At 44.9% G+C, this 25432-nt stretch overlaps 1 protein-coding gene across 1 annotated transcript in view; it reads right to left on the minus strand.

The window, feature by feature from the left end:
• The window catches only part of CORO2A (coronin 2A), a 75146-nt gene that overhangs the window by 10542 nt on the left and 39172 nt on the right, over nucleotides 1-25432 (minus strand). Inside the window, exons 3-5 of the mRNA XM_049896954.1 lie at nucleotides 4350-4466; nucleotides 1689-1838; nucleotides 695-874 (exon numbers count right to left, since the gene is read on the minus strand). Coding sequence (XP_049752911.1) covers nucleotides 695-874; nucleotides 1689-1838; nucleotides 4350-4466 — 447 coding nt within the window. The remainder of the gene's footprint in view (nucleotides 1-694; nucleotides 875-1688; nucleotides 1839-4349; nucleotides 4467-25432) is intronic.

Below are 25432 nucleotides of genomic sequence, written 5' to 3' on the forward strand. Positions count from 1 at the left end.
CCTGCCTTTCTCACCCCATCTCCACCTGGAGAAACTTGCAGGGGCACCACCTCTAGGAAGCCTTCCCTGAACAGGGAGTCTTTCCCTTCTATTTTTTTCTTTTTTTTGAGGGTTATTTTCCTAAGCTGTAACCTAACTAACCTATCCCGTTGCTGTCAAGTCGATTCTGACTCATCTGAGCTGTAGGAGAGACAAAGTTCTGCTCAGCTCCAAGCTCTTTCTGGAAGAATGTTAAGAATCTACCCTGTGCCGTGCACGGGGTGGGTGGGCAGTGTCACCTGCGTTACTTCATTTAATCCTCTGAAAGGGCTACGACCCCGCTGTTCTTGCAGAGGAGAAAACAGGCTCAGAGAGCAGAAAGCACTTGCCTAAGGTCACACCGTAGAGAAACAGTGCAGCCCTTAGCTCTCCTAACCCCATGGCCAGTGACAAAGCTGAGGTGAACCCATAAGTGTTGGAGTTAGATCAGGTTCAAATTCCAGCTCTCAATATGAGCAAGTCACTTAACCTCTCTTTGGCCTAGGTTTCCTCATCTGAAAAATGGGGATATCCTACCTCCCAGGGATGCTGGGAGTTCAGAAGGGCATAACATATGTGAAGGTTGTTCTCAGAAGACCCCCCTATCCCCACTCTGCTCCTGGTTCCTCTGACCTCTATCCTCTCACCCCATGCCAGATGCTAAACCAGCACTGACTTTGAGAACGGTTCCCCCTCGGGGGTCGATGATCCGAATCTTGCGGTCTTTACAGGTGGTGGCCAGTAGGCTGCCGTTGATGTTGAAGGACATGGAGAGGATCACGTCCTGGTGACAGTCAATTGTCCTCACGGGGCTCTTGATTACAGACTCCTTTGTGTCCAGTTTCCAGACCATCACCTGCATGGCAGAAAGCCAGCTGGGCACAGCAGCACCACCACCCCTAGCCCCACCCCTCACAGTCACATGCAGGCCAGGCTTCGGCGAAACACAGTACCCCCAGGAGGGAAGCTGCAGATGGTAGCCTGGCCAAGAGGCCTTGGATGGGATGGATCTGTGGCTGAAGCTGCCACGCAGTAGCAGGGGAAGCTGGGAGTCAGGCTGTCTGGCAGTGAAAAGAAAACACCATCTGCCTTTGAGCAACAAAACATCCACGCTGGGAGTACCCCAGGGAACCAGCTAATCCAGGGGGTTTCAAACTGTTTTTAGCAGCAGCTTCTACCTCATGCAGATAAACATGGCTGCCATGTTTAGTTGCACAGGCTGTGTACTGCACAGCTCCAGGGCAATCCATTCCCATAGCCTAGGATGTAAATAGTGCCCCTGGAGTTGTGCACAGAATAACCTGCACAACCATACGCAGTAACCCTGCAGACACAACCTACATAAACAGAGAAGAGAGTGCTTCTGATCAGAAGGAGGTGAAAAGCCCAGAGCCCCCAGCCCCTCCTCCCTCCCCTGTTTTATCCATCATAGAGGCCCCTGAGGTGCCTCTGTAACCCCCATAGAGTTGTGAAGGGAAAAGTTTAAAAGCCTTGGCTATGGTCTCAACCCCATTTTTGTACAGCTTGGGAAACTGAGGACCAGAGAAGTCAAGGGACTTGCCTAGCTTATACTGCAAGTCAGAGACCTAGTTGGGAGAGAATCCACAGCGCTTGGGAACAGGGGGACTTCCCTGGGCAGGGCCTAGCCTATCCCTTCCAGGCAGACCCACCTTGTAGTCATAGCCAGAGCTGAAGAGGATGTTGGCGGCTGTGGGGTGCCACTCCACCAGGCCCACTCTGCGGGAGTGGCCCACCAGCTCCTTCCTGAAGGTTGTGAGGTTCCTTGACAGCAGCTGCTTTGGGATGTCCCAGATCTTAATCTGGTAAGGAGACAGGGCCCAGGGGGAGGGTTAGCCAGGGCCACCTCAGAGTCCTGCCACCCCAAGCCTCAGAACCCAGCATTCAGCAGAAGGGCCAGGGAAGCTCTCTGTGTATCCACCTCTCACTCTGTGGTGGGGAAGCTTGGGGCCCTCAGAGGGCCAGGGGCTTTGCCAAGGTCCCTCGGCTTGAGCAGGGACAGGCATTAAGCCAAGATAAGCCAAAGTTTCCAAATCTGTACCCTGGTAATCCCTGCCATCCTACTGACCTTGGGTGGGCCACAGGTCTGTGTCTCAGGCTAGATGTCAGAGCAAATCTGCCTTCCAGCCTAGGATATCCCCCAAAGTACAATGGTCTGCCCACTCCTTGTCCAAAGGCCCAGAGTGGAGCCTCGAGTATCAGGGTGACATGTTTGTTCTACATCCTCAGGGCACTAGGGAGCCAGTGCAGACTCTGGATCAGGACTGAGCAGAGGCAAATTCTGTGCTTTGGAGGAGCCCTTGGATTGTATTGCCTGGAAAAGGAAAGACGAAAGGCTAGAAGACGAAGCTGGATGGGGTCATAGGCCTGTAGTACACAGTGAGGCCCTGAGAGAAGCGCTGGTTAGAAAGCCCCAGCAGGTGGACCTCAGCTCAGCCTAAAGAAGGAACATCTAGTGTCCGAGAATGGAAGAGGGGCTGCCATGACAGAAAGTAAGCTCCCTGTCATGGAAGCATACAAATGGAGGTACTGGGGGGTGCTGCAGAGAAAAATGGAGCCCAGGATGGTGCTGACCTGATGTTCCTAACTGTCCTGTAGGGTTCTCAGGCTCCTAAATGATTGCACACACCCCTTAGAAATACACAGGTTTTTCAAGTAGACTTTGTTTCAATTCAGCAAATATTTATTTTCTGGTTGTCCTGGATTTAAAACCAGGAAGCCAGCCCTGAAAAAGAAGTGCCAGGGTCTAGACAGATGGGTCTGGGGAGGGCAGTGGCTGCACAGAACTAGACCTGGACTGGTGGGCAGACTCTTGGCGGGTCTGTTTCGGAGGTGTAGACACCATTCCCAGTACTGCGGCAGCTAAGACTGTCCACTCCCCAGAGTTGGAGAGCCATCCTTCCCCTACAGGTCCCAGGGAGGAGACAGCTGAATACTTCTTTCACAAGGGCCTAAATTCACTCTGCGGTGCTGCTGGGGGCAGAAAAGGCATTGCCACTCCCCATAATCATGTCCACTCCCCCTGCCCCTGGGGCTTCTGGTACTGGACAGCAGCAGACCATGGGGCCAGATAGGGATTTAATAGTCTTAAGGGAGCCTTCAAAGCGAGCTTGAAAGCCCAGGTATTACTGCAGTGGGGACAGTGTCAGGTACTGGATGCCCTGTTAGAAGCCCTGCACTCACTGGAGACAAAGCCAGTTCTCAGAGGGCCTGGCCGTTCTGCAGGCACTGTCCTTTATGTTTCTCAGCATCCTCTGTATGGAAACCCACACAACTTTCCTAAGACTTTTCTGTCTCCTCTTCTGATGAACTGGTCTGCTTCCTCTGATTAGCTAGTGACGGCTCTGTAATATAGTTTATTTCCCTTTTTGCCTTGGCTGCCAGGCAGTTCAGAGTTAAACCTGGAGCTCAGCTGCTGCAACCTTCCTTAGCCAGTTTCTGGTATTATTTCCTCACCTTCCTCCATTTGTGGCTCTTGCAATTTTGAGAGGTGGCACAGCTCAGTGGAAAGAGAATGGGCTATGCAGTTGGATGGGCCTCAGTCTAAAGCCTGGCTCTGCCTCCCAGAAACTGTGTGGTCATGGGTAAATAGCTGTACCTCTCTGATCGTTGGCTTCTCCACCACAAAATTATCCTACCTTATGGGGTGGCTGGGAAGATCGAGTGACATGGTATGTATAATGAGTAAGGAACATAGCATGATCACAAAAAATGGTAACTATGACTTTTTTCCTTATTTTAATCATCTGATCATATCCGTGTCTTTTAAGCCACACCTACTGTGTTTTAGAAGTAGGCACGGAATAAATTATAAACAAATAACACTGGGTATCGTGGGGACAGGGGCTATACCCTTGGTACAGAACAGGAACTCAAAAATGTTGGTGGAACTGCAGCTTTGGGAATGATTTAGGTGTCCATACTCATACAAGGGTCCACTTCCATCCTTTTGAAGCTCACTTTCCCATTGTCTGTGAGATTAAGGGGGCCTAATATTTTCTGGTCACAGCATTTCACAGTTTCCCCAAAGGGTGGGCTTTCCCGTTGGAATATGAATCTCACTGGACTTTGATAAGATAAATGGGAGCTATTTTATAGGTGGAGAAACTGAGGTACCCCCAAATCCCATAGAGTTCAGAATTTTCCTCTTCAATCTGCTTTCTTCCCTCCCCTACAGTGATCTCACGTTGGTGATGAAGGAGTTGGAGAGCAAAAGAGCTGAGCACAGACACCATTCAACCTTCCCTGGGCCCCTCTCCCACTCTTTTCAGTTACGAGAACAACTTCAGGAACTGCTCAAAGCTGGCACTCACCGTGGTATCTTCAGAACAGGAGGCAATCTCGAAATCATCAAAAGGGTTCCACTTGATGTCTAAGACGTTTCCTCTATGTCCGCAGACCTTGGGGAAGTGAGGGTCCAACTTTCCTGTCTGCAAAACAGTACCCAAGAGGGTTGGGGAGGGGAGGAGGCTAATTCCACTTCAGCTTCTGCAGTCAGTCAGTCAGTCAGCAACCACTGAGTGGACAGGAAAACGTAAGGGACAAAACTAGGTGTGACTCTAGGCCCTACCACAGATTCTCTGTGTGATCCTGGGTGAGTTACTCCATTTCTCTGAGCCTCAGTGTCCTCCTCAGTAAGATGGAGGCAATAATAGCCAAAATATGACCTTGAGTCTATCCCTCCTGAATTTAGAGACCATCTCAAGAATAGATTTGATGCCTTGAACACTAACGACCAAAGACCAGACGAGTTTTGGAATGACATCAAGGACATCATACATAAAGCAAGAAGTCATTGAAAAGAGAGGAAAGAAAGAGAAGACCAAGATGGATATCAGAGGAGATTCTGAAACTTGCTCTCGAACATCGAGCAGCTAAAGCAAAAGGAAGAAATGATGAAGTAAAAGAACTGAATAGAAGATTTCAAAGGGCAGCTCGAGAAGACAAAGTAAAGTATTAAATGACACGTGCAAAGGCCTAGAGGTAGAAAATCAAAAGGGAAGAACATGGTTGGTGTTTCTCGAGCTGAAGGAACTGAAGCCTCGAGTTGCAATAGTGAAGGATTCTATGGGGAAAATACTAAACAACACAGGAAGCATCAAAAGAAGATGGAAAGAATACAGAAAGCAAGGTTGTGTCATCTGCATAATGCAGATTGTTAATGAGCCTTCCTCCAATCCTGGTGAGGCATTCTTCTTCATATAGTGCAGCTTCTTGCATTATTTGCTCAGCATACAGATTGAATAAGTATGGTGAAAAGATAAAACCCTGACACACACCTTTCTTGACTTAAAACCATGCAATATTCCCTTGTTCTGTTCGAATGACTGCCTCGTGGTCTCTGTACAGGTTCCTCACAAGCACAATTAAGTGTTCTAAAACTTCCATTCTTTGCAATGTTATCTGTAATTTGTTACGATCCACACAGTCAAATGTCTTTGCATAGTCAGTAAAACACAGGTAACATCTCTCTGGTAGTCTCTGCTTTCAGCCAGGATCCATCTGACATCAGCAATGACATCCCTCGTTCCACGTCCTCTTCTGAATCTGGCTTGAATTTCCGGTAGCTCTCTGTGGATGTACTACTGCAACCACTTTTGAAAGATCTTCAGCAAAACTCTACATGCATGTGATATTAATGATATTGTTTGCTAATTCTGCATTCTGTGGGATCACTTTTCTTTGGAATGGGCACATATATGGATCTCTTAATGCGGTATATCCATACAATGGAATATTATTCACCCATAAAAAGGAATGGAGAGAAGGCAGTGGTGGTTCAGTGGCAGACTTCTCGCCAGCCTTGTAGGAGACCTGGGTTTGATCCCCAGCCAACGCAACTCAAGTAAAGTCACCATTCATCTGCCAAGTGGGGGCTTGTGTGTTGCGGTGATGCTGAACAGGTTGCAGTGGCGCTCCCAAACTAAGACAGACTAGGAAGAAGGGCCTGCTGATCTACTTCTGAAAATCAGCCACTGGGGGGCGGGAAAGGAATGCAGTACCATGCTATAAAATAGATAGGAGTCCTGGTGGCTCAGTGGTTAAGTGTTCGGCCGCTAACCAAAAGGTCGGCAGTTTGAATCCACCAACCACTCCTTGGAAACCCTATGGGGTGGTTCTACTGTGTCCTGTAGGGTCACTATGAGTTGGAATTGACTGGATGGTAACGGGTTTGGTCTTTTTTTGGTTATAACTTAGATGAAACTTGAAGACATTATGCTAAGTGAAAGAAGTCACACAAAAGGCCACATATTGTAGGGGTTCCACTTATATGAAATGTCCAGATTAGGTGAACGCGGAGCAGTCGTTGCCAGGAGCCGGGGGAGGGGCAATGAGTAGTGACTGCTTAACGGGTGTGGGGTTTCCTTTTCGGGGTCATGAAGATGTTCTGGAATTAGATAGTGGTGATGATCACGCAATTTTGTAAATACACTAAAAACCACTGAATCGTACACTTCAAAATGGTGATTTTATGGGATGCAAATTATATCTCAATTAGAAAAAAGGGCATTTCCCTCCCTTTTCTCCTTCCCTGCTGAGAATTCCTGTATAGGTGCAGGGAGGGCCACACAGATCTCTAAGCCCATGCCATGCGGCCCTGAAGCTGAGATTTCCAACTCCACTGACGGACTTGGATTTTCTGGGGTCTCAGGGCAGTGACACTTCAGTTGGTCACAGAACCTTGGAGCTGTGAGTGTCCAACCCCCTCACTTTACAGAACCCAAAACTGAGGCTAGAAGTGATCTGTCCGGACCATACCACATGGCCTTGGCAGAACAGGGACCAAGACCCAGGCCTTCTATCTGCCAATGTAGGCATCACCCGACATCTACCACCAGGCCTTGGGGTCTGGAGCCCACCCACTGGAAGGTTGCACTGGCCATTTTTTATGTCTAAGCAAAAGAGACAGCTAAGGAGGGAACTGGCCAACATCACGCATCCAGCAAATATTTACAAGATACCTGCAGGACAGGCCCTATGCCAGGTGCTGTGGGTGAGGCGAACGCAAGACACAGTCCTTGACTGCACAGAATCAATCGTGTAGGATTCTTTTAAAGGGAATTTTCAGGCACAGAGTGGGGGCTCAGGGAGCACCCTGCCTCCTCTTCTTCCTCACCTCCCTGACTCTGCAGAGACCACTGCACTTCTGTGTGACGTCCCTGAGACCGTGCCCAGTCATGACGGAGCAAAGATGCAGGGGTGGTCTCTGCCCTTGCTTTGAAGGCTGGGAGGTGGGCAGCTGCAATGAGAATAGAAACAGGGTTTCCCGGCCACCTCTGGCAAAGCAGGAAAGGCAGACAACCGAGCCTCTGGTTCATGGGGTCTCATGTATGCAATTTAATAGCTCTGCAAACAGAGAGGTGGTCCTGGGCTCCCCTTCCAGAAATGCTCTCTGCCCAGCTCAGCTCTCAGCTCTCGGGAATAGGGTATTACCGGTACATGACCTAGGCTGAACCCACATTGGATCCTGTACAGGAAAGGAGAATGCTATAAAGGACACTATTTGACAGCTCGGGACACAAAGGGTAGATTAGACAGGAATATTGTATCAATGTTAAATTTGCTGACGTTGATAACCTACTATGGTTACATAGAAAAATATTCCTATTTTTTAGGAAACACTGAATTATTGGGGTAAAAGGCCACAGTATATGAAACTGACTCTCGAGTGGTTCAGAAAAAGACTTATGAACACGCAGACACATTCAAGACAGAAAGGAAAGGAAAAGAAAGCATTTGGGCATGTGTTCTTTGTTAGTCCTGTATGAGGATGTGGGCAAAAGTTCCATTTCCTTCGGATTATTCTGCTGAAAACAAACAGGCCCCAGACTGGGAAGAGAGGTGCACGCTCCCTGCCACCCCACCTGCCAGCACTAGCCATGGGACCACTGCTCTAGCCACTGCCCTCTCGCCCAGCCTCCAGGCCACCCTGCACGCTGTCCTCACCACGAGCTTTCAAGACTTAGAATCTGAGCATGTCATGCCTCTGCTCAAATTTTGCAAGTCTATTTTTTTATCCGTAAAATATGAACTATGAAAAAAATCTCTTCTTTCCAGAGTTGTCATGAAGGCTAAATGAGATGCTGTGCATAAAAAGCCTAACAGTGACGTCCTGTAGTAAGCGCTCACTACACAGTAGCCATTACTGTACGTATACGTACGTGTGTGTGAGTGTGTACAGACACATATGTCTGCATATCAGTACTGAGAAAAAAAGACTGGAAGGAAATGCACCAAAATGTTACTCCAGTTATCTATACATGGTGAGTAAATGAGAGGTTTTTTCATCATCTTCTTTTTTTTTTAATCTCCTAAACTTTCTAAAAAAAAAAGTTTAAATTTTGCAATAAAAAATGACATTTAAAAACAAAACTACAGACTTTCTGAAAAGATGGGACCTTCAAGGACTGGTGAAAAATTTGTTATAAAACTGCAGAGCTTAAAGTGCTCTCAGAGACCAGGGGAGGTAAGCCCAAAGCCAGACTCTCCAATCCTGTACCCCTGGCAGCCTTCGCTAACAGATCACAGCACTCCCTCACTGAGCCTTGACCTGGGGAAGCCCAGACTGGAAAAGGGACTTGCCCAGGGTTACTGGCAGTCTGAGAGGCAGAGCTGGGTTTGAGCCCAGGCCTCTGGCCTCCCAAGTGTGAGTTTGGGGTGTACTGTGCTGTGAGGAAGTACCAGTCTCTCTGAGTCAGTGATTTACCTGCCTTCCTGTACACAGCCTTCCCCTTCTCTTGGATCACTCCCTGGGTCAAAGGGCATAAGCAGTACTGGGGCTTTTGCTATAGGCCACCCAATTGCTCTGGAACCTTAACTTCTACACCCTGGCCCAGGGCCATGCCCCAGTTTCTGCTCTGTGGAAAAGATGATTGTCAGGCTGGCCTTGGGCTGAGCGGGGGCAAACTGCCAGGGAGCCCTGTTCAGACCCACGCATCCCACCTCCTGCCTTTCAGCTCGGTGGAGCCACAGACTCTGGAAAGGTGCTTCAGGGCCAGGCAAGGCTCAGATGGATGGGCCGCTCCTCCAGAGCTAAGCTTGGCCTGCGCTCCTCCCAGGCCTCTCAGAAGCAGAAGCCCCACCCCCAGATACCCTCTCTTCCTTCTCAGTCAACAAGGGATGGCTGGTCCTCCCTAGGGGCCAGCGGATTGCTTTATGTCTGAAAGGGTTTTATGCTGAGGACCAGCATTAGTAGACATCAGCCAGTCTGATGGGTTATTGACCAAGCCACTAAAAGTCCTGTCAGGGCTGGGACATTAAAATCGGGAGGCCACTTCCAGCTCTTTCTTTGTCCACTACGCCTGCAGTCAGCCAGGGACAGGCTTCTCTGATTTATGGGGAACACAGGCTCTAAATCAGAGGAGATACACGTGCTTCCCTCGCAGACTCACCCAGAGCCCTGGCTTGGGTGCAGGAGCCAGGCTGCTTGGCCTGGAGGGGCACAACCTCCAAGTCTCCGAGGGCCTGTCCCAGGGCAGGAGGAGTAGACAGGGCTGTAGGACCCCAGAGGGGTGGGGACGTTCCAGGGGGCAGACCTCAGCGGCCAGGATGGAAAAGGCTGCAAGGCCACTGTCATGACCTCCAATTAACCATAATTAGGGAGTCATGTACGTGCCAGGCCCTGGGCCTGGTGCTTGGCTCATATTTGATTCAGCAACCAGTCATCTCAGGAAGCATTACAACCCACTGCCAAAACCAAACCCACTGCCGTCAAGTCAATTCTGACTCATAGCAACACTACTGAACAGGGTAGAACTGCCCTATAGAGTTTCCAAGGCTGTAAATCTTTACAGGAGCAGACTGCCACATCTTTCTCTTGTGGAGCTGCTGGTGGGTTCAAACTGCTGACCTTTCAGTTAGCAGCCAAGCACTTAACCACTATGTCACCAGGGCTCCCAGGAAGTAGTACAAGAATCCCCATTTTATAAAGGTAGAAGCTGGGGTCAGAGAGGTTGACAATCGTGCACTGAGGGTGATAGAGCCAGTCCACAGCAGAGCCAGGAGAACTGGGGATGCTTCCTCTCACTGCCTGGTCTGCTTCTTGGTAGGTATCATCAGCATCATGTAGGTCTTTCATGGAGGACCTACTATGTGCCTGGCTGCACTGTGGTGCAGGTGGTGACAGAGATGAGCTAGTCACAGTCCCTATCCTACAGGAGTCTCTTGTCTCATGGAGGAGGCAGGATATAATATACTCAAGACTCAGAGAGAGGGGCAAAGAGCCTGGAAGGTCAGTCAGAGAAGGCTTCCTGGAGGAAGAGGCTTTTGAATTGAGCCTTAAAGAGAGGGAGATTTTGACCAGGCCAGGGTGGAGGAGAGGCATTTCAAGTCAGGAAGGCAGACAGGGCTCTACTCCTGGAGATTCACCAGTAGGTTTTAAGTAGGAGGATCCTGAAGCAGCCAGCAAGGAAGGTAGACTGAGGATCCATGGGAAAGGAGGCCAGCCAGGCAAGAGGGGTGAGGCTGTGAGCATGGAGGCTGCTCACCTGCACAGGGCTCATGCTAGACTCAATGGAGAAATGAACAAATGGACAGATGAGCCATGTCCCACCTGGAGGAGGTGAGACGTGGGGCTGGGGGCTGCCCAAAGGAGACTGGGAGTTGAGCAAGGAAGCTTCCCCAATCCTGGGAATGTACACACTTCTAAAATGCACACCCTGTTTGTTCCGGTCATTCATCACCCCTCTCCTTATGAGCACACAGATAAGCATGAGGACTTACCATAGCATCTAATGCCTAGGGCTAGAGGTTACCCTGCTTGGTTACCTCTAGTGACAGGGAGCTCATTTCCTTTCAAGGTGGTTTATTCCACTTTTAGATCTTGTCGATTGGAGAAAACACTTCTTACTCTGAGCCCAGTGTGGCCCCTTCTGTCCCTCCACTCCCCTCTTCCAGTCCTAGTTCTGTTCTTTGGGGCCCCATAGACACATCTGCTCACACTGTCCCAGACCAGCACCTTGGATATTTCAAAGAAGAGGACCTATTCCTTGAGTGTGTTCTTTTCCAGGCTGAAAAGCCCACAGGACTAGAAGGGGCTTTGATGAAGGAGGTGGGACTTTATCTTCAGATGATGGGGATTCCTGGCAGGCACTTGAGCAGGGTTGTGACATGGTCAGAGACAGGCATAAGAAGGGTCAGCCTGGCCTGTAAGAGCAGAGCTCCGAAGTGCCTGTACCCCTCTCCCAGTCACCTGAAGGGCATGGTGTTCCTCCAGCTCCTCAGGCTCACAGCCCCTTTCTGGGCTGGCCTGGTCCTCTCCCATCCCAAGGGGTGTTGCCTTGTTCCTCCTCACACTCCACACCTTGCAGCAAAGTCCACCCTCCTTACCCCTTAACCCTGGAGATGGCTCTGCTGCAGGTGGGGGGTGGTGCCCGGTATTAGGAACCCCCTCCCGGCACATCCCCAAGGCACAGGGCAGCCTCTCCCCAGACCTTCCCATGGTGCCTTTGTTTCCTGAGAACAGTCCTCGGTTGCCAAGGCTGTGGGCGCAGGTTGTAAAACTCGCTTTCCAGCCTACCTCCAAGGTCTCCCTGGGTGATAATGTGCAGACCATAAAATGCAAGAGGGAGGGACTCTGACTGTAGCCAGGCCACCTGACACCACCAGGCAGCCTGGCCCCTCTGAGAACAACTTCCGGGATGCTGGGGTCAAGGCCGGGCACCTTCCACCCCTGACATTCCTTTAAACATTTATTAAATAATTAGCTAGACTGTCCCCTCTTTCGTTCACACTTGACTCATTTACTGAATACCTCTCTGGGTCTGGCATGGGGTGTAATCCTCGGTAGCCAAGGAGCCGCTGTGCATCAGAGCCAAACCCCAGGAGCAGTGGGTCAGTTAAAGCACAGAGTTAAATGAGAATGAGCCACGAAGGCCACACCCAGATCTGGCTTTCCACTCAGGTCCTCACCCTTCCTGCTCAGGGTCCTTCAGGGAGTCATCTCAGTGAGCCTCAGTGTCCTCATTTGACAATGGGGCAGCGTCTGTAAGGCAGCAGAGTAAGCACTCCATCCCTGGTTAAGATGTGACAAAGGGCTCCACAGTTCTGTCCAGCACCTGTGTCCCTTTCCCTCTTTCGGGCTCACGTTCCGCCTCAGGAACACTGGACAAGGTTATGTAAGAGACATATCAACCAAGTGCAAAGTGGTCCAGACCTCATCTGGAGACTGATTCAAACATACCAATCACAAAAGGCATTCTGAGGTGGTTGGGGCCATTTTAACTAGAACTGGGAATTAGATGGTACAAGGAGCCATCAATGTTAACGTTGTGATCATGACACTGTAGTTATGCCAGAAGATGTTCCTATTTTTTAGGGTTGCGTACTGATGTTTGTGGGTGCCAGCTGACAAAGTGTCCAGGGTTTGTTTTGAAAAACTTCAGGAAAAAAAGGAGGATAGATGAAGTATGAGTGGTAAACTCCTGATAATTAAAGAACTTGAGTGTTCGGTGTGTAAGAGTTCATTATATTGTTTTCATCTACTTGTATGTTTAAATTTTTTTATAAGTAAAAAAATGAATTAGACGATAGTCTTGCTACTCAAAGCGTAGTTTGTAGGCCAGCAGCATCAGCATCACCTGGGAGGGAGTAGGGTTGCAAGACTGAGTGAATACAATTACAGGATGTCCAGTTAAATTTGAATCTCAGATAAACAAGGAAATTTTTTTTTTAGCATAAGTATGTCCTATGCAATATTTTATTTATTGTTATGGATTGAATTGTGTACCCCCTGAAATATGCGTTGGAATCCTAGCCCCTATACCTGTGATATAATCCTGTTTGGAAATAGGGTTTTCTTTGTTATTTAATTAGATCATACCTGAGCTAGGTGGGTTCTAAATCTAATCACTTCTGAGTTATAAAAAGAGCAGTTATATAAAAACATACATGATTCAAGTAAGGGGGAAGACAGACCCATGTGAAGATCATCTACAAGTCAAGGAATCAAGGAAACGCTGAGGCTACAGATAAGGAAGGTACCACACAGTCTAGACCTTGATTTCAACTTTTAGCCTCCAGAACTGTGATAAAATAAATTCTGTTCTTTAAAGCCACCCACTTGTGGTATTTCTGTTACAGTAGCACTAGGTAACTAGGCCACTTATATTTAAAAATTATTTGGCAATTTCCTATAAAATAAACATGCAACTACCATCCAACCCAGCAACTGAACTCTTGGGCATTTATCCCAGAGAAATGAAGACTCATGTTCATACAAAGACTTGTACATGGGTTTTTATAGCCAAAAGACTAGGAACAACCCAGATGTCCTTCAGCAAGTGAATGGTTAAATTCTGGTGCAACCACACCATGGACTACTACTCAGCAATAAAAAGGAATGACTTATTGATAAACACAACAACCCGTATGAATCTCCAGAGAATCATGCTGAATGAAAAACAAAAGATTACAGGCTGTATGATTACACTTATATAACATTCTTAAAATAGAAAAAGGATAGAAATGGAGAACAGATTAGTGATTGTGAGCGATCAGGAGGGAGTGGGGTGAAGGGAGGTGAGTGGTTACAAAAGAGCAACATGATGGATCCTTGTGGTGATGAAAATGTTCTGTATCTTGACTGTATCAATATCAATATCCTGGTAGTGACATTATACTATAGTTTTGCAAGATGTTATCACTGTGGGTATCCCTAGGTGGTGAAAATGGTTACCACAGTCGGCTACTAGCCAAAAGGTTGGAAATTCAAGTCCACCCAGAAATGTCTTGGAAGAAAGGCTTGGTGATCTACTTCTGGAAAAATCAGTCATTGACATCCCTTACGAAACACAGTTCTACTCTGACACACATGGGGTCACCAAGAGTAAGAGCTGATTCAACAGCAATTGGTTTTAGTATTGGGGGAGGCTGGGTAAAAGGTACAAGGGATTTCTCTGTATTATTTCCTAAAACTGCATTTGCTCACAATTCCTAATCTCAGGACCTACTTATACGGCCACAGTAGTCAAAACGGCCTGGTACTGGTACAACGACAGACAGGTAAACCAGCGGAACAGAATTGAGAGCTCATAAGTAAATCACTTATGGACAGCTGATCTTGAAAGTGTCGATGTTCATTAAATGAGGAAGAGAAAGTCTCTTTAACAAATGGTGTTGGCAAAAATGGATATCCATTTGCAGAAAAATGAAACAAGATCCATACCTCACACCACACACAAAATTAACTCCAAATGGATCAAAGACCTAAACATAAAATGGAAAACCATAAAGATCATTGAAGAAAAAACAGAGACAATGCTAGGGGCCCTAATATATTGCATAAATAGAATACCAAACATAACTAAAAATGTACAAACAGCAAAAGATAAACTAGATAACTGGGATACCCTAAAAATTAAACACGTATGCTCATCAAAAGTCTTCACCAAAAGAATGAAAAGAGAACCTACAGACTGGGGAAAAAAATTTTGGATGTGACATATCTGAGAAGGGTCTAATCTCTAAAATTTATAGGAAAATTCAGCAGCTCAACATCAGAAAGACAAACAACCCAATTAAAAAAATGGGCAAAGGACATGAACAGGCACTTCGTCAAAGAAGACATTCGGGTGGCTGAAAAACACATGAACAGTTGGTTGCGATCATTAGCCATTAGAGAGATACAAATCAAAACTACAATGAGATACCATCTCATCCCAGCAATAATGGCACTGATCAAAAAAAGAGAAAACAACAAATGCTGGTGAGGTTGTGGGGAGACTGGACCTCTTTATACACTGCTGGTGGAAATGTAAAATGGTACAACCACTATGGAAAACAGTATGGCACTTCCTTAAAAAGTTAGAGAGAAATACCATACGATTCAGCAATCCCACTCCTGGGTATATATCCTAGAGAAATAAGGGCTGTAACAAGAATAGACACATGCACACCCATGTTCATTGCAGCATTATTCACAATAGGAAAAAGATGGAAACAACCTAAGTGCCCATCAATGGATAACTGGATAAACAAACTGTGGTACATATACACAATGGAATACTGCGCAACAATAAAGAATAATGATGAATTTGTGTAACATCTCACAACATCGATGAATCTGGAGGACATTATGCTGAGTGAAATAAATCAGTCCAAAAGGACAAATACTGTATGAGACCACTATTATAAATAATCAAGAAAAGGTTTATACCCAGAAAGAAACATTTTTTTGATGGTTATGAGGGGTGGGAGAGGAGGGAGGGAAAATCACTAACTAGAGAGTAGATACGTGTTAACTTTGGTGAAGGGAAAGGCAGTACACAATATGGGGGAAGTCAGTGCATCAAGATCAAGGCAAGGGAAGACATTGAGAGGTACGTAAGAATAAAAGAATAAAAGGCAACGACAGTAAATATTACAACATATACAATCCTGCAACAATAGTAATAACAGTGATTTATGAGCGGATACACAGGTAGATATGTATGCTGAATAGGTAGGGGAAGGCATATGGGCATATGCCCATGTGCATTTATAGGTTTGGCTGTGAACATTTCTACATACATATTTGTGTATGTGCTGCATGTATACTCATATATATAATAGAGCACACGAGGTACACAGTCACAGAAACACAGACATAACCAAACACCTTGTGGGGCTAAGTTACTGGGCTTGAAGGCTAAGGACGTGGTCTCAGGGCACATCTAGGTCAATTGGCATAACACAGTTAATAAAGACAACATTTTGCATCCTACTTTGGTGAGTATCATCTGAGGTCTTAAAAGCTTTCGAGTGGCCATCTAATACACAACTATTGGCCTCTCTCCGTTTGGAACAATGGAGAGTAAGAAAACCAAAGACTCAACGAAACAATTAGTCCAAAAGACTAACAGACCACAGGTACCACAGCCTCCACTAGTCTGAGACCAGAAGAACTAGATGGTGCCCGGCTACCACTGCACACTGCTCTGACCAGGATCACAATAAAAAGTCCTGGTTAAAGTGGGAAAAAAATTGTAGAACAAAATTCAAATTCTTGAAAAGACCAGATTTACTGGTCGAAGAAAGCCTGGAGGAACCCCAAGACTATGGCCCTTAGACACCCTTCTACCTTGGAACCAAGGCATTCCAGATCACCTTTCAGCCAAATAATAGATAAAAAAAAAAAGATAGGCCTATAAAATAAACAATAACACCCACGAGGAAAGTGCTTTTTAGAACAATCATCTATATGAGATCAAAAGGGCAATATCTGTCCAAAAGCAAACATGAAAAGGCAGTAAAACCAGACCAATGGAAATGGGAACTCAGGGTAGTAATGGGGAGAGTGGTGACACATTGCGGGGACTGCAACCAATGTCCAGAACAATCTGTGTATAAACTATTGAATGGGAAACTAATTTGCTCTGTAAACCTTCACTTAAAGCACAATTAAAAAACAAAAAGAAAGAAAATACTGCAGTTGAAGCTACAATTACCTCAAAATAAAATATTTAATTAAAAAGAAAAACTATGAAAAAATGATTTGTTGTTTATCTGAAATTCAAATTTAACTGGGCATCCTATATTTTATCTGGTAACCCTGGGAGCTGGTTGGAAATGCAGAATCTCCACCCCACTTCAGGCCCACAAAATCAGAATCTTCAACAAAGTCTGAGAAGCTCTGATAAGTGGCTTTGTGCTCCTGGGAGTGCCTGGATTCCTAGGAGTCTGTGATGGTAGCAATTAACATGTGTCCTCGAGCTATTTCTGATACCTCACAAAGCCCAAAGGGAATCTCACATTTTACCAGAGGATTAGGCTGAGTTTTAACATCTCTAGGAGCCCTGGCTGCTAACCAAAAGATTGGCCGTTCGAATCCACCAGCTACTCCTTGGAAACCTAGGGAGTAGTTCTACTTTGTTCTATAGGGTCGCTATGAGTCGAAATCAACTCGACGACAATGGGTTTGGGTTTATGGATTTAGGAGCCCTGGTGGCACAGTGGTTAAGTGCTTGGTTGCTAACCAAAAGGTTGGTGGTTCCAGCACGGGCTCTGCTGGAGAAAACATCTAGTGAGCTGCTCGTGTAAAGATTACCAAAAACCAAGCCTGTTGCCATCGAGTCAATCCCAACTCACAACGACCCTATGGGACAGAGTAGAACTGCCCCATAGGGTTTCCAAGGATCACCTGGTAGATTTGAACTACCAACCTTTTGGTTAGCAGCCGAACTCTTAACCAGTTCGCCACCAGGGCTCTACATCAAAGTTGTCGTTGTTAGGTGCTGTAGAGTCAGTTCCAGCCCACAGTGACCCTATATACAACAGAATGAAACACTGCCCAGTCCTGTGCCATCCTCACAATCACTGTTATGCTTGAGCCCATTGCTGAAGCCACTGAGTCAATCCATTTCATTGAGATTCCTTATCTTTTCTGCTGATCCTCTATTCCACCAAGCCTGGTGTCCTTCTCCAGGGACTGGTCCCTGCTGATAACATGCCCAAAGTATGTGAAATGAAGTCTCGCCATCCTAGCTTCTAATGAGCATTCTGCCTGTACTTCTTTCAAGACAAGTTTGTTCTTCTGGCAGTCCATGGTATATTCAATATTCTTCGCCAACACTATAATTCAAAGGCATCAATCCTTCTTCGGTCTTCCTTATTCACTATCCAGCTTTCACATGCGTATGAGGTGATTGAAAACATCATGGCTTGGGTTAGGGGCGCCTGAGTCCTTAAAGTGACATCTTTGCTTTTTAACACTTTAAAGAGATCTTTTTTCTGGGTTTTGAAGCAGATCAGCCCAATGCAACACGTTGTTTGATTTCGTGACTGTTGCTTCCATGGGTGGTGACTGTGGATCCATGTAAAATGAAAACCTTGACAACTTGGATCTTTTCTCCATTTATCATGATGTTGCTTATTGCTCCAGTTGTGAGGATTTTTGTTTTCTTTATGTTGAAGTGTAATCCATACTGAAGGCTGTGGTCTTTGATCTTCATCAGTAAGTGTTTCAAATCCTCTTCACTTTCCGCAAGCAAGGTTGTGTCATCAGCATAAACAGGTCGTTAATGAGTCTTCCTCCAATCCTGATGCCACATTCTTCATGTAGTCCAGCTTCTCAGATTATTTGCTCAGCATACAGATTGAATAAGTATGGTGAAAGGACACAACCTTGATGCACATCTTTCCTGACTTTAAACCATGCAGTATCCCTTTGTTCTGCTTGAATGACTGCCTCTTGGTCTATACAGGTTCCTTACGAGCACAATAAAGCGTTCTGGAATTTCCGTTCTTTGAAACGTTATCCATAATTTGAAATGTATTATTTACTACACCAAGTCAGACGCCTTTGTGTAGTAAATAATACAGCTAAATCCTATTGGGCAGCTCTACTCTGTCATATGGAGCCCTGGTGGCACAGTGGTTAAGAGGTACTGTGTGCTATGGTTACTAACCAAAAAGGTCGGGAGTTCGAATCCACCAGTCGCTCCTTGGAAACTCCACGGGGCAGGCACTTCTACTCTGTCCTATAGGGTCGCCATGAGTCGGAATTGACTTGATGGCAACTTTTTTTTTTTTTACTCTGTCATAGGGTAGCTATGAGTAGAAATTGACTCGACGGCATGCAGCAACAATGGAAACCCTGGTGGCGCAATGGTTAAGCGTTCAGTTGCTAAACGAAAGTTTGGCAGCTTGAACTCACCAGTGGCTCCTCGGGAGAAAGTTGTGGCAATCTGCTTCTATAAAGATTATACCCTTGTTTCCAAGTCCCTCTGGGGAGTCCTGCCCCAGCAACAAGGCCATCACAATCCGGGCCCTGCCCCTTCTCTGAACTCACCTCCCACTACTCTTGCCCATGCTGACAATGTGCCAGTTTGTTCTCAAATATACTAAACTCATTCCCACCTCAGGGCCTTGCACTTGCTTCCCCTTCTGCCTGAACACTCTGCCTCTAGAGCTTCAGATGTCTCTCTGCTCAAATGACACCTCCTCGGAAAGGTCTTCCCTGATCACCCTGTCTAAACTAGGTCCCCACTCTGGAATCAGGCCACACTCTATTACATTAAACTGATTTATTAATACCTGTTGTTAGTTGTTAGTACCTATTTAACTGAGCAGTTCATGTAGGATAGAAACTGTGACAGCTCTAAAAGAATTTGAGTAGTAAAAATCAGGAAAGCAAATTAATTAATTAAGAATGCAATTTGTTTGGTGGACATGATCTTTTAAAAGTACCCAGAGCTTGGGAGAAACAAACAGATAAATGGACTACCTCTAGGAGTCCTTCCAGCCCTGACCTTCAAGTCTTTCTATAAATTCCATTTCATACTTGGCCCCTCCAGCTTGAAAATTTTCATCTCTCCTTAGAGTACAACCTACATTTCTTATCTTACTCCTGATTTTAAAGAGATGCTTCTAACATGCCTCCTTTAAAATGATGTTTGCCATTCCCCTTGAGAACAGGAACAAGGCAAAAAAAAAAAAAAGGCAAGGACGCCCTTTATCACCACTTCTATCTAACATCGTGCTGGAAGTTCCAGCCAGAGCAATAAGGCAAGAAAAAGAAATAAACGGCATCCAAATTGGTACGGAAGAAGTAAAACTGTCCCTATTTGCAAATGAGATGACACTATACATAGAAAACCCAAAAAACTTCATGAGAAAACTACTGTAATTAATAGAAAGATTCAGGAGAGTAGTGGGATACAAGGTAAACATAAAAACATGAGTTGGATTCCTATACACCAAAAAAGAGAACTATGAAAAGGAAATCAGAAAAACAATATCATTTATATTAGCCCCCGAAAAAATAAAATAATTAGGAATAAATCTAACCTGGGAAGTAAAAGACCTATACAAAGAAAACTACAAAACACTACTGCAAGAAACCAAAAGAGACCCATATAAATGGAAAAACATTCCATACTCATGGATAGGTGCACTCAACATTGTGAAAATGCAATTCTACCCAAAGCAATACACAAATACGATGCAATCCTGATCCAAATACCAACAGCATTCTTTAAAGAGATGGAAAAACTAATCATTAACTTTATATGGAAAGGGAAGAGGCCCCGAATAAGTAAAGTACTATTGAAGAATAAGAATAAACTAGGAGGACTCCCACTATCTGACCTCAGAACCTACTACACAGCAATGGTGGTCAAAACAGCCTGCTACTGGTACAATGACAGACACACATTGACCAATGGAACAGAATTGAGAACTCAGATATAAATCCATCCACCTACAATCACCTGATTTTCGACAAAGGCCTAAAGTCCATCAAATGGGGAAGAGACAGTTTTTTTTTACAAATGATGCTAGCAAAACTGGATGTCTACCTGCAAAGAAAAGAAACAGGAGTCATTCCTCATACCATACACAAAAACTAATTCAAAATGGATCAAAGACCTAAATATAAAACCCAAAACTATAAATATCATAAGAAGAAAAAATAGGATCAATGCTAGAAGCCCTAATACACAGCATAAACAGGATACAAACCATAACTAACAACACACAAACACCAGAAGATAAGCTAGATAACTGGGATCTTGTAAAAATTAAACCACCAAAAGAGTAAAAAGAGAACCAATAGACTGGGAAAAAATTTTTGGCTATGACAAGTCCAACAAAGGTCTAATCTCTAAAATCTACAGGAAAATCCAACATCTCTACAACAAAAAGACAAATAATCCAGTTAAAAATGGGCAAAGGATATGAAAAGACACTTCACCAAAGAAGACATTCAGGAGGCTAACAGACACATGAGGAAATGCTGGCGATCACTAGCCATTAGAGAAATGCAAATCAAAACCACAATGAGATACCATCTCATCCCGACATTACTGGCATGAATCAAAAAAGCAGAAAATAACAAATGTTGGAGAGGCTGCAGGGAGATTGGAACTCTTATGCAGTGCTGGTGAGAATGCAAAATGGTACAACCACTTCGGAAAACAATATGGTGCTTCCTTAAAAAGCTATCAATAGAAATACCATATGATCCAGCAATCCCACTCCTAAGAATATGTCCTAGACAAATAAGAGCCGTCACAGGAATAGACATGTGCACACCCGTGTACATTGCAGCATTATTCATAATAGCAAAAAGATGGAAACAACCTAAGTGCCCATCAACAGTGCATGGCTAAACAAACTGTGGTACCACAATGTAATACTATGCAACGATAAAGAACAAAGATGAATCTGCAAAACATCTCACAACATGGATGAATCTGGAGGGCATTATGCTGAGTGAAATAAGTCAATCATAAAAGGACAAATATTGTATGCGACCCCTATTATAAAAACTCATGAAAAGGTTTATACACAAAAAGAAACAATCTTTGATGGTTACTACGGAGGGGAGAGATGGGGAGGGAAAAACACTAAATAGAGAATAGATGAAAAACACTAAATAGAGAATAGATAAGCGGTAACTTCTGTGAAGGGTAAGACAGTATACAATATTGGGGAATTCAGCACAACTTGTACAAGGCAAAGTCATGGAAGCTCCACAGACACATCCAAACTCCCTGAGGGACCGAATGACTGGGATGAGGGCTGGGGACCATGGTCTTGGGGGACATCTAGTTCAAATGGCATAACATAGTTTACAAAGAAAATGTTCTACCTCCTACTTCGGTGAATAGCGTCTGGGTTCTTAAAAGACTGTGAGTGGCCATCTAAGATACTCCACTGCTCTCGCCCCGTCTGGGGCAAGAGAAAATGAAGAAAACTAAAGATACAAGGGAAAGATAAGTCCAAAGGACTAATGGACCACAACTACCACAGCATCCACCAGACTGAGTCCAGCACAACTAGATGGTGCCCGGCTACCACCACCGACTGCTCTGACAGGAATCACAATACAGTGTCCTCGACAGAGCTGGAAAAAAATGTAGAACAAAATTCTAACTCACACAAAAAAAGAAAGACCAGACTTACTGGTCTGACACAGACTGGAGAAACTCTGAAAGTATGGCCCCAGGACACTCTTTTAACTCAGTACTGAAGTCACTCCTGAGGTTCATCCTTCAGCCAAAGATTAGATAGGCCCATGAAACAAAATGAGACTAAATGGGCACACCAGTCCAGAGGCAAGGACGAGAGAAGACAGGAGGGAATAGGAGAGCTGGTAGTGGGGAACACAAGCTCGAGAAGAGGAGAGTGTTGATGCGTCGTGGAGTTGAAGCCTCCGCCAGGACTTCCCCCCTGCTCTGCCGCGGTTTCCCACCCCCTGCACAGCGCACTAAGCCACAGCTTCTAACTGCGGTTTGGCCCGACCACACTGCAGCCATAACCAGTTTGAATTTGGTGCCAGAATCCTGAGCATGTGCGAACTCAGATTTTGGCCCATGCGCAGGACTTGAAGGTCTGTGTTCTCAGTCTGTCCTTGGACCTGAACATTACTGACATGATTCAACATCCGGACCTCCAAATGTAGACATGGGAGGGCTAAGGGCGGAGAGTTCCAGGCACCAAACCCAACCCCCAGATGCCACTGGAAATAAAAAGCTTCCCAACCCCTCAGAAAGCGAGCACGTGGCCTTATGGTTGCTAGACTCGGCGTTGCTCCTTGTCTGCGCAGACAATAAATTTCCACTTTCTGTCTCCCTTGCAACTGGTGGTGTGGCACCCGTCTTATTTCGATAGGCTAATAGGACAGGACAAGAACCCTCCTTCCATTACAGGGTTGGCAACCAATGTCACAAAACAATATGTGTATTAATTGTTGAATGAGAAACTAATTTGCTCTGTAAACCTTCATCTAAAAGTAAAAAAAAAAAAGTTCTCACCACCTTAACAAAGGGATTACGAAGAATAGGAATTTCAGAACACTTAATTGGGCTCCTGAGGAACCTCTGCATAGATGGAGAGGCAGTCTTCCGAACAGAACAAGAGGATACTGGGTGGTTTGAAGTCAGGGAAGGTGTGCGTCAGGTTTGTATTCTTTCACCATATCTATTTAATCTGTATGCTGAACAAATAATACGAGAAGCTGAACTATATGAAGAAGAATGGGGGATCAGGATTGGAGGAAGACTCATTAACAACCTGCGTTATGCAGATGACACAACCTTGCTTGCTGAAAGTGAAGAGGACTTGAAGCACTTACTGATGAAGATCAAAGACTACAGCCTTTAGTACGGATTACATCTCAACATAAAGAAAACAAAAATCCTTACAACTGGACCAATAAGCAACATCATAATAACAGAGAAAAGATTGAAGTTGTCAAGGATTTCATTTTACTTAGATCCATAATCGACACCCATGGAAGCAACAGTCAAGAAATCAAAAGATGCATTGCATTGGGCAAATCTGCTGCAAAAGACCTCTTTAAAGTGTTGAAAAGCAAAGACTAAAGTGTGCCTGACTCAAGCTATGGTGTTTTCAATGGCCTCGTCTGCATGAAAAAGCTGGAAGATGAATAAGGAAGACCAAAGAATTGAAGCCTTTGAATTCTGGTGTGGGCAAAGAATATTGACTATACCATGCATTGCTAAAAGAATGAACAAATTTGTCTTGGAAGAATTACAACCAGAATGCTCCTTAGAAGCAAGGATGGTGAGACTGCATCTCACATACTTTGGACATGTTATCAGGAGGGACCAATCCCTGGAGAAGAATGTCATGCTTGGTAGAGGATCAGCGAAAAAGAGGAAGACCCTCAACGAGATGGACTGACACAGTGGCTGCAACGATGCGCTCAAGCATAACAATGATTGTGAGGATGGTGCAGGACCAGGCAGTGTCTCATTCTGTTGTACATGGGGTTGCTATGGGTCGGAACCGACTCGACAGCACCTAACAACAACAACAACAACAAAGAGATCAAGTTAATATCACTAATAATGGGGCAAAATGACATCCTGTACCCATGATGTAAGGAACTGAGGATACAACATCACTTACATAATATTCTTGCCCAAAAACTGATAATGTGAGTCTAATCATGAAGAAACAATTTGACAGATCCAGATTTTACAAAACAACTGACCTTTACTCTTTAAAAAATGTTAACATCATGAAGTAAAGAAGACTAAGAGATATGACAATGAAATGCAATGCTCGACCCTGAATTGCAAACTGTATTAGGAAAAAAATTGTTATAAAGGACATTATTGGGGCAATTGGTGAAATATGAATATGGATTGGATATTATAATTATCATTGTGCCAATGTTATATTTCCCAAATGTAGTTATGTAACAGAATGCCCTTGTTTTGGGAAGACACAAACTGAAGGACAGTATTTACGTGTGAAAGGTCCTGGTATCTCTAATTTCTTTCAACAGACACAAACTGAAGGTCAGTATTTACGTGTGAAAGGTCCTGGTATCTCTAATTTCTTTCAACAGTTTCAAAAAAAGAAAAATACATACACACACACACACAAAGAAAGAGATTAAAAAACAAATTTGTCAAAATGTCGGAGCCCTGGTGGCACAGTGGTTAAAGGACACAGCTGCTCACTGAAAGGTCAGCAGTTCGATTCCACCAGCTGTTCCATGGGAGAAAGATGTGGCAGTCTGCTTCTGTAAAAGATTATAGCCTTGGAAATCTAATGAGGCAGTTCTACTCTGTCCTATAGGGTCGCTATAAGTCAGAATCAACCCCATGGCAATGTTTTTTTTTTTTTCCTATGGAGCCGCGAGGTGGGTTTGAACCACCAACCTTTTTGTTAGCAGCCGAGTACTTTAACCATTGCGCCACCGAGGTCCTTATAACCACCTTTAGTTTCTGGAATAAATTAAACTTGGTCAGAATCCTTTTTTTTTAATTCAGTACTAAATTTGATTTGCTAGTAATTTTGTGGAGCCCTGGTGGTATAGTGGTTAAGTCCTTGGCTGCTAGCCAAAAGGTCAGCAATTCAAATCCACCAGCCGCTCCTTGGAAACCCTCTGGGGCAGGATTACCCTGTCCTATAGAGTCGCTATGAATCAGAACCACCTTGGTGGCACCTAAGAACAGTAATTTTGCACTCATCTTCCTGAGTGAGGTTGTAATTTCTTTCTTGCTTTTGTCTGGTTTGCCATCAAGGTTGCAGCAACCTCACAGAATGAGGAGGAGAGTCACCCCTCCTTTCCCATTCTCTGGAAGAATTTGAAAAGGATTGGAATAACCTGTTCCTTGAAAGTTGTATAGAACTTGCCTATAAAGCCATCTGGGCCTTGTGTCTTCTGTATGTGTGTGTATGTATGAAATATAAAAAAAAATGCAGAAAATGTGTATAAAATGTAAATGTTCAGCTTAATAAATTGTTGGAAAATAAATTACCCATATAACTGCCACCCTCCTGGGTCAAGAAAGGAACTGTTACTAGCATGAAGGTGCCCCATGGGACATTTGCCAATATAACCCACTTCCTCCTCCAAGGGTTACCTATTATTCTAATTTTCATGGTAGTCCCTTCCTGGTTTTTCTTTAAAATATTACTACTTAATTATGCACCAAGG

Source organism: Elephas maximus, chromosome 9, assembly GCF_024166365.1.
Source record: "Elephas maximus indicus isolate mEleMax1 chromosome 9, mEleMax1 primary haplotype, whole genome shotgun sequence".
Taxonomy (NCBI): domain Eukaryota; kingdom Metazoa; phylum Chordata; class Mammalia; order Proboscidea; family Elephantidae; genus Elephas; species Elephas maximus.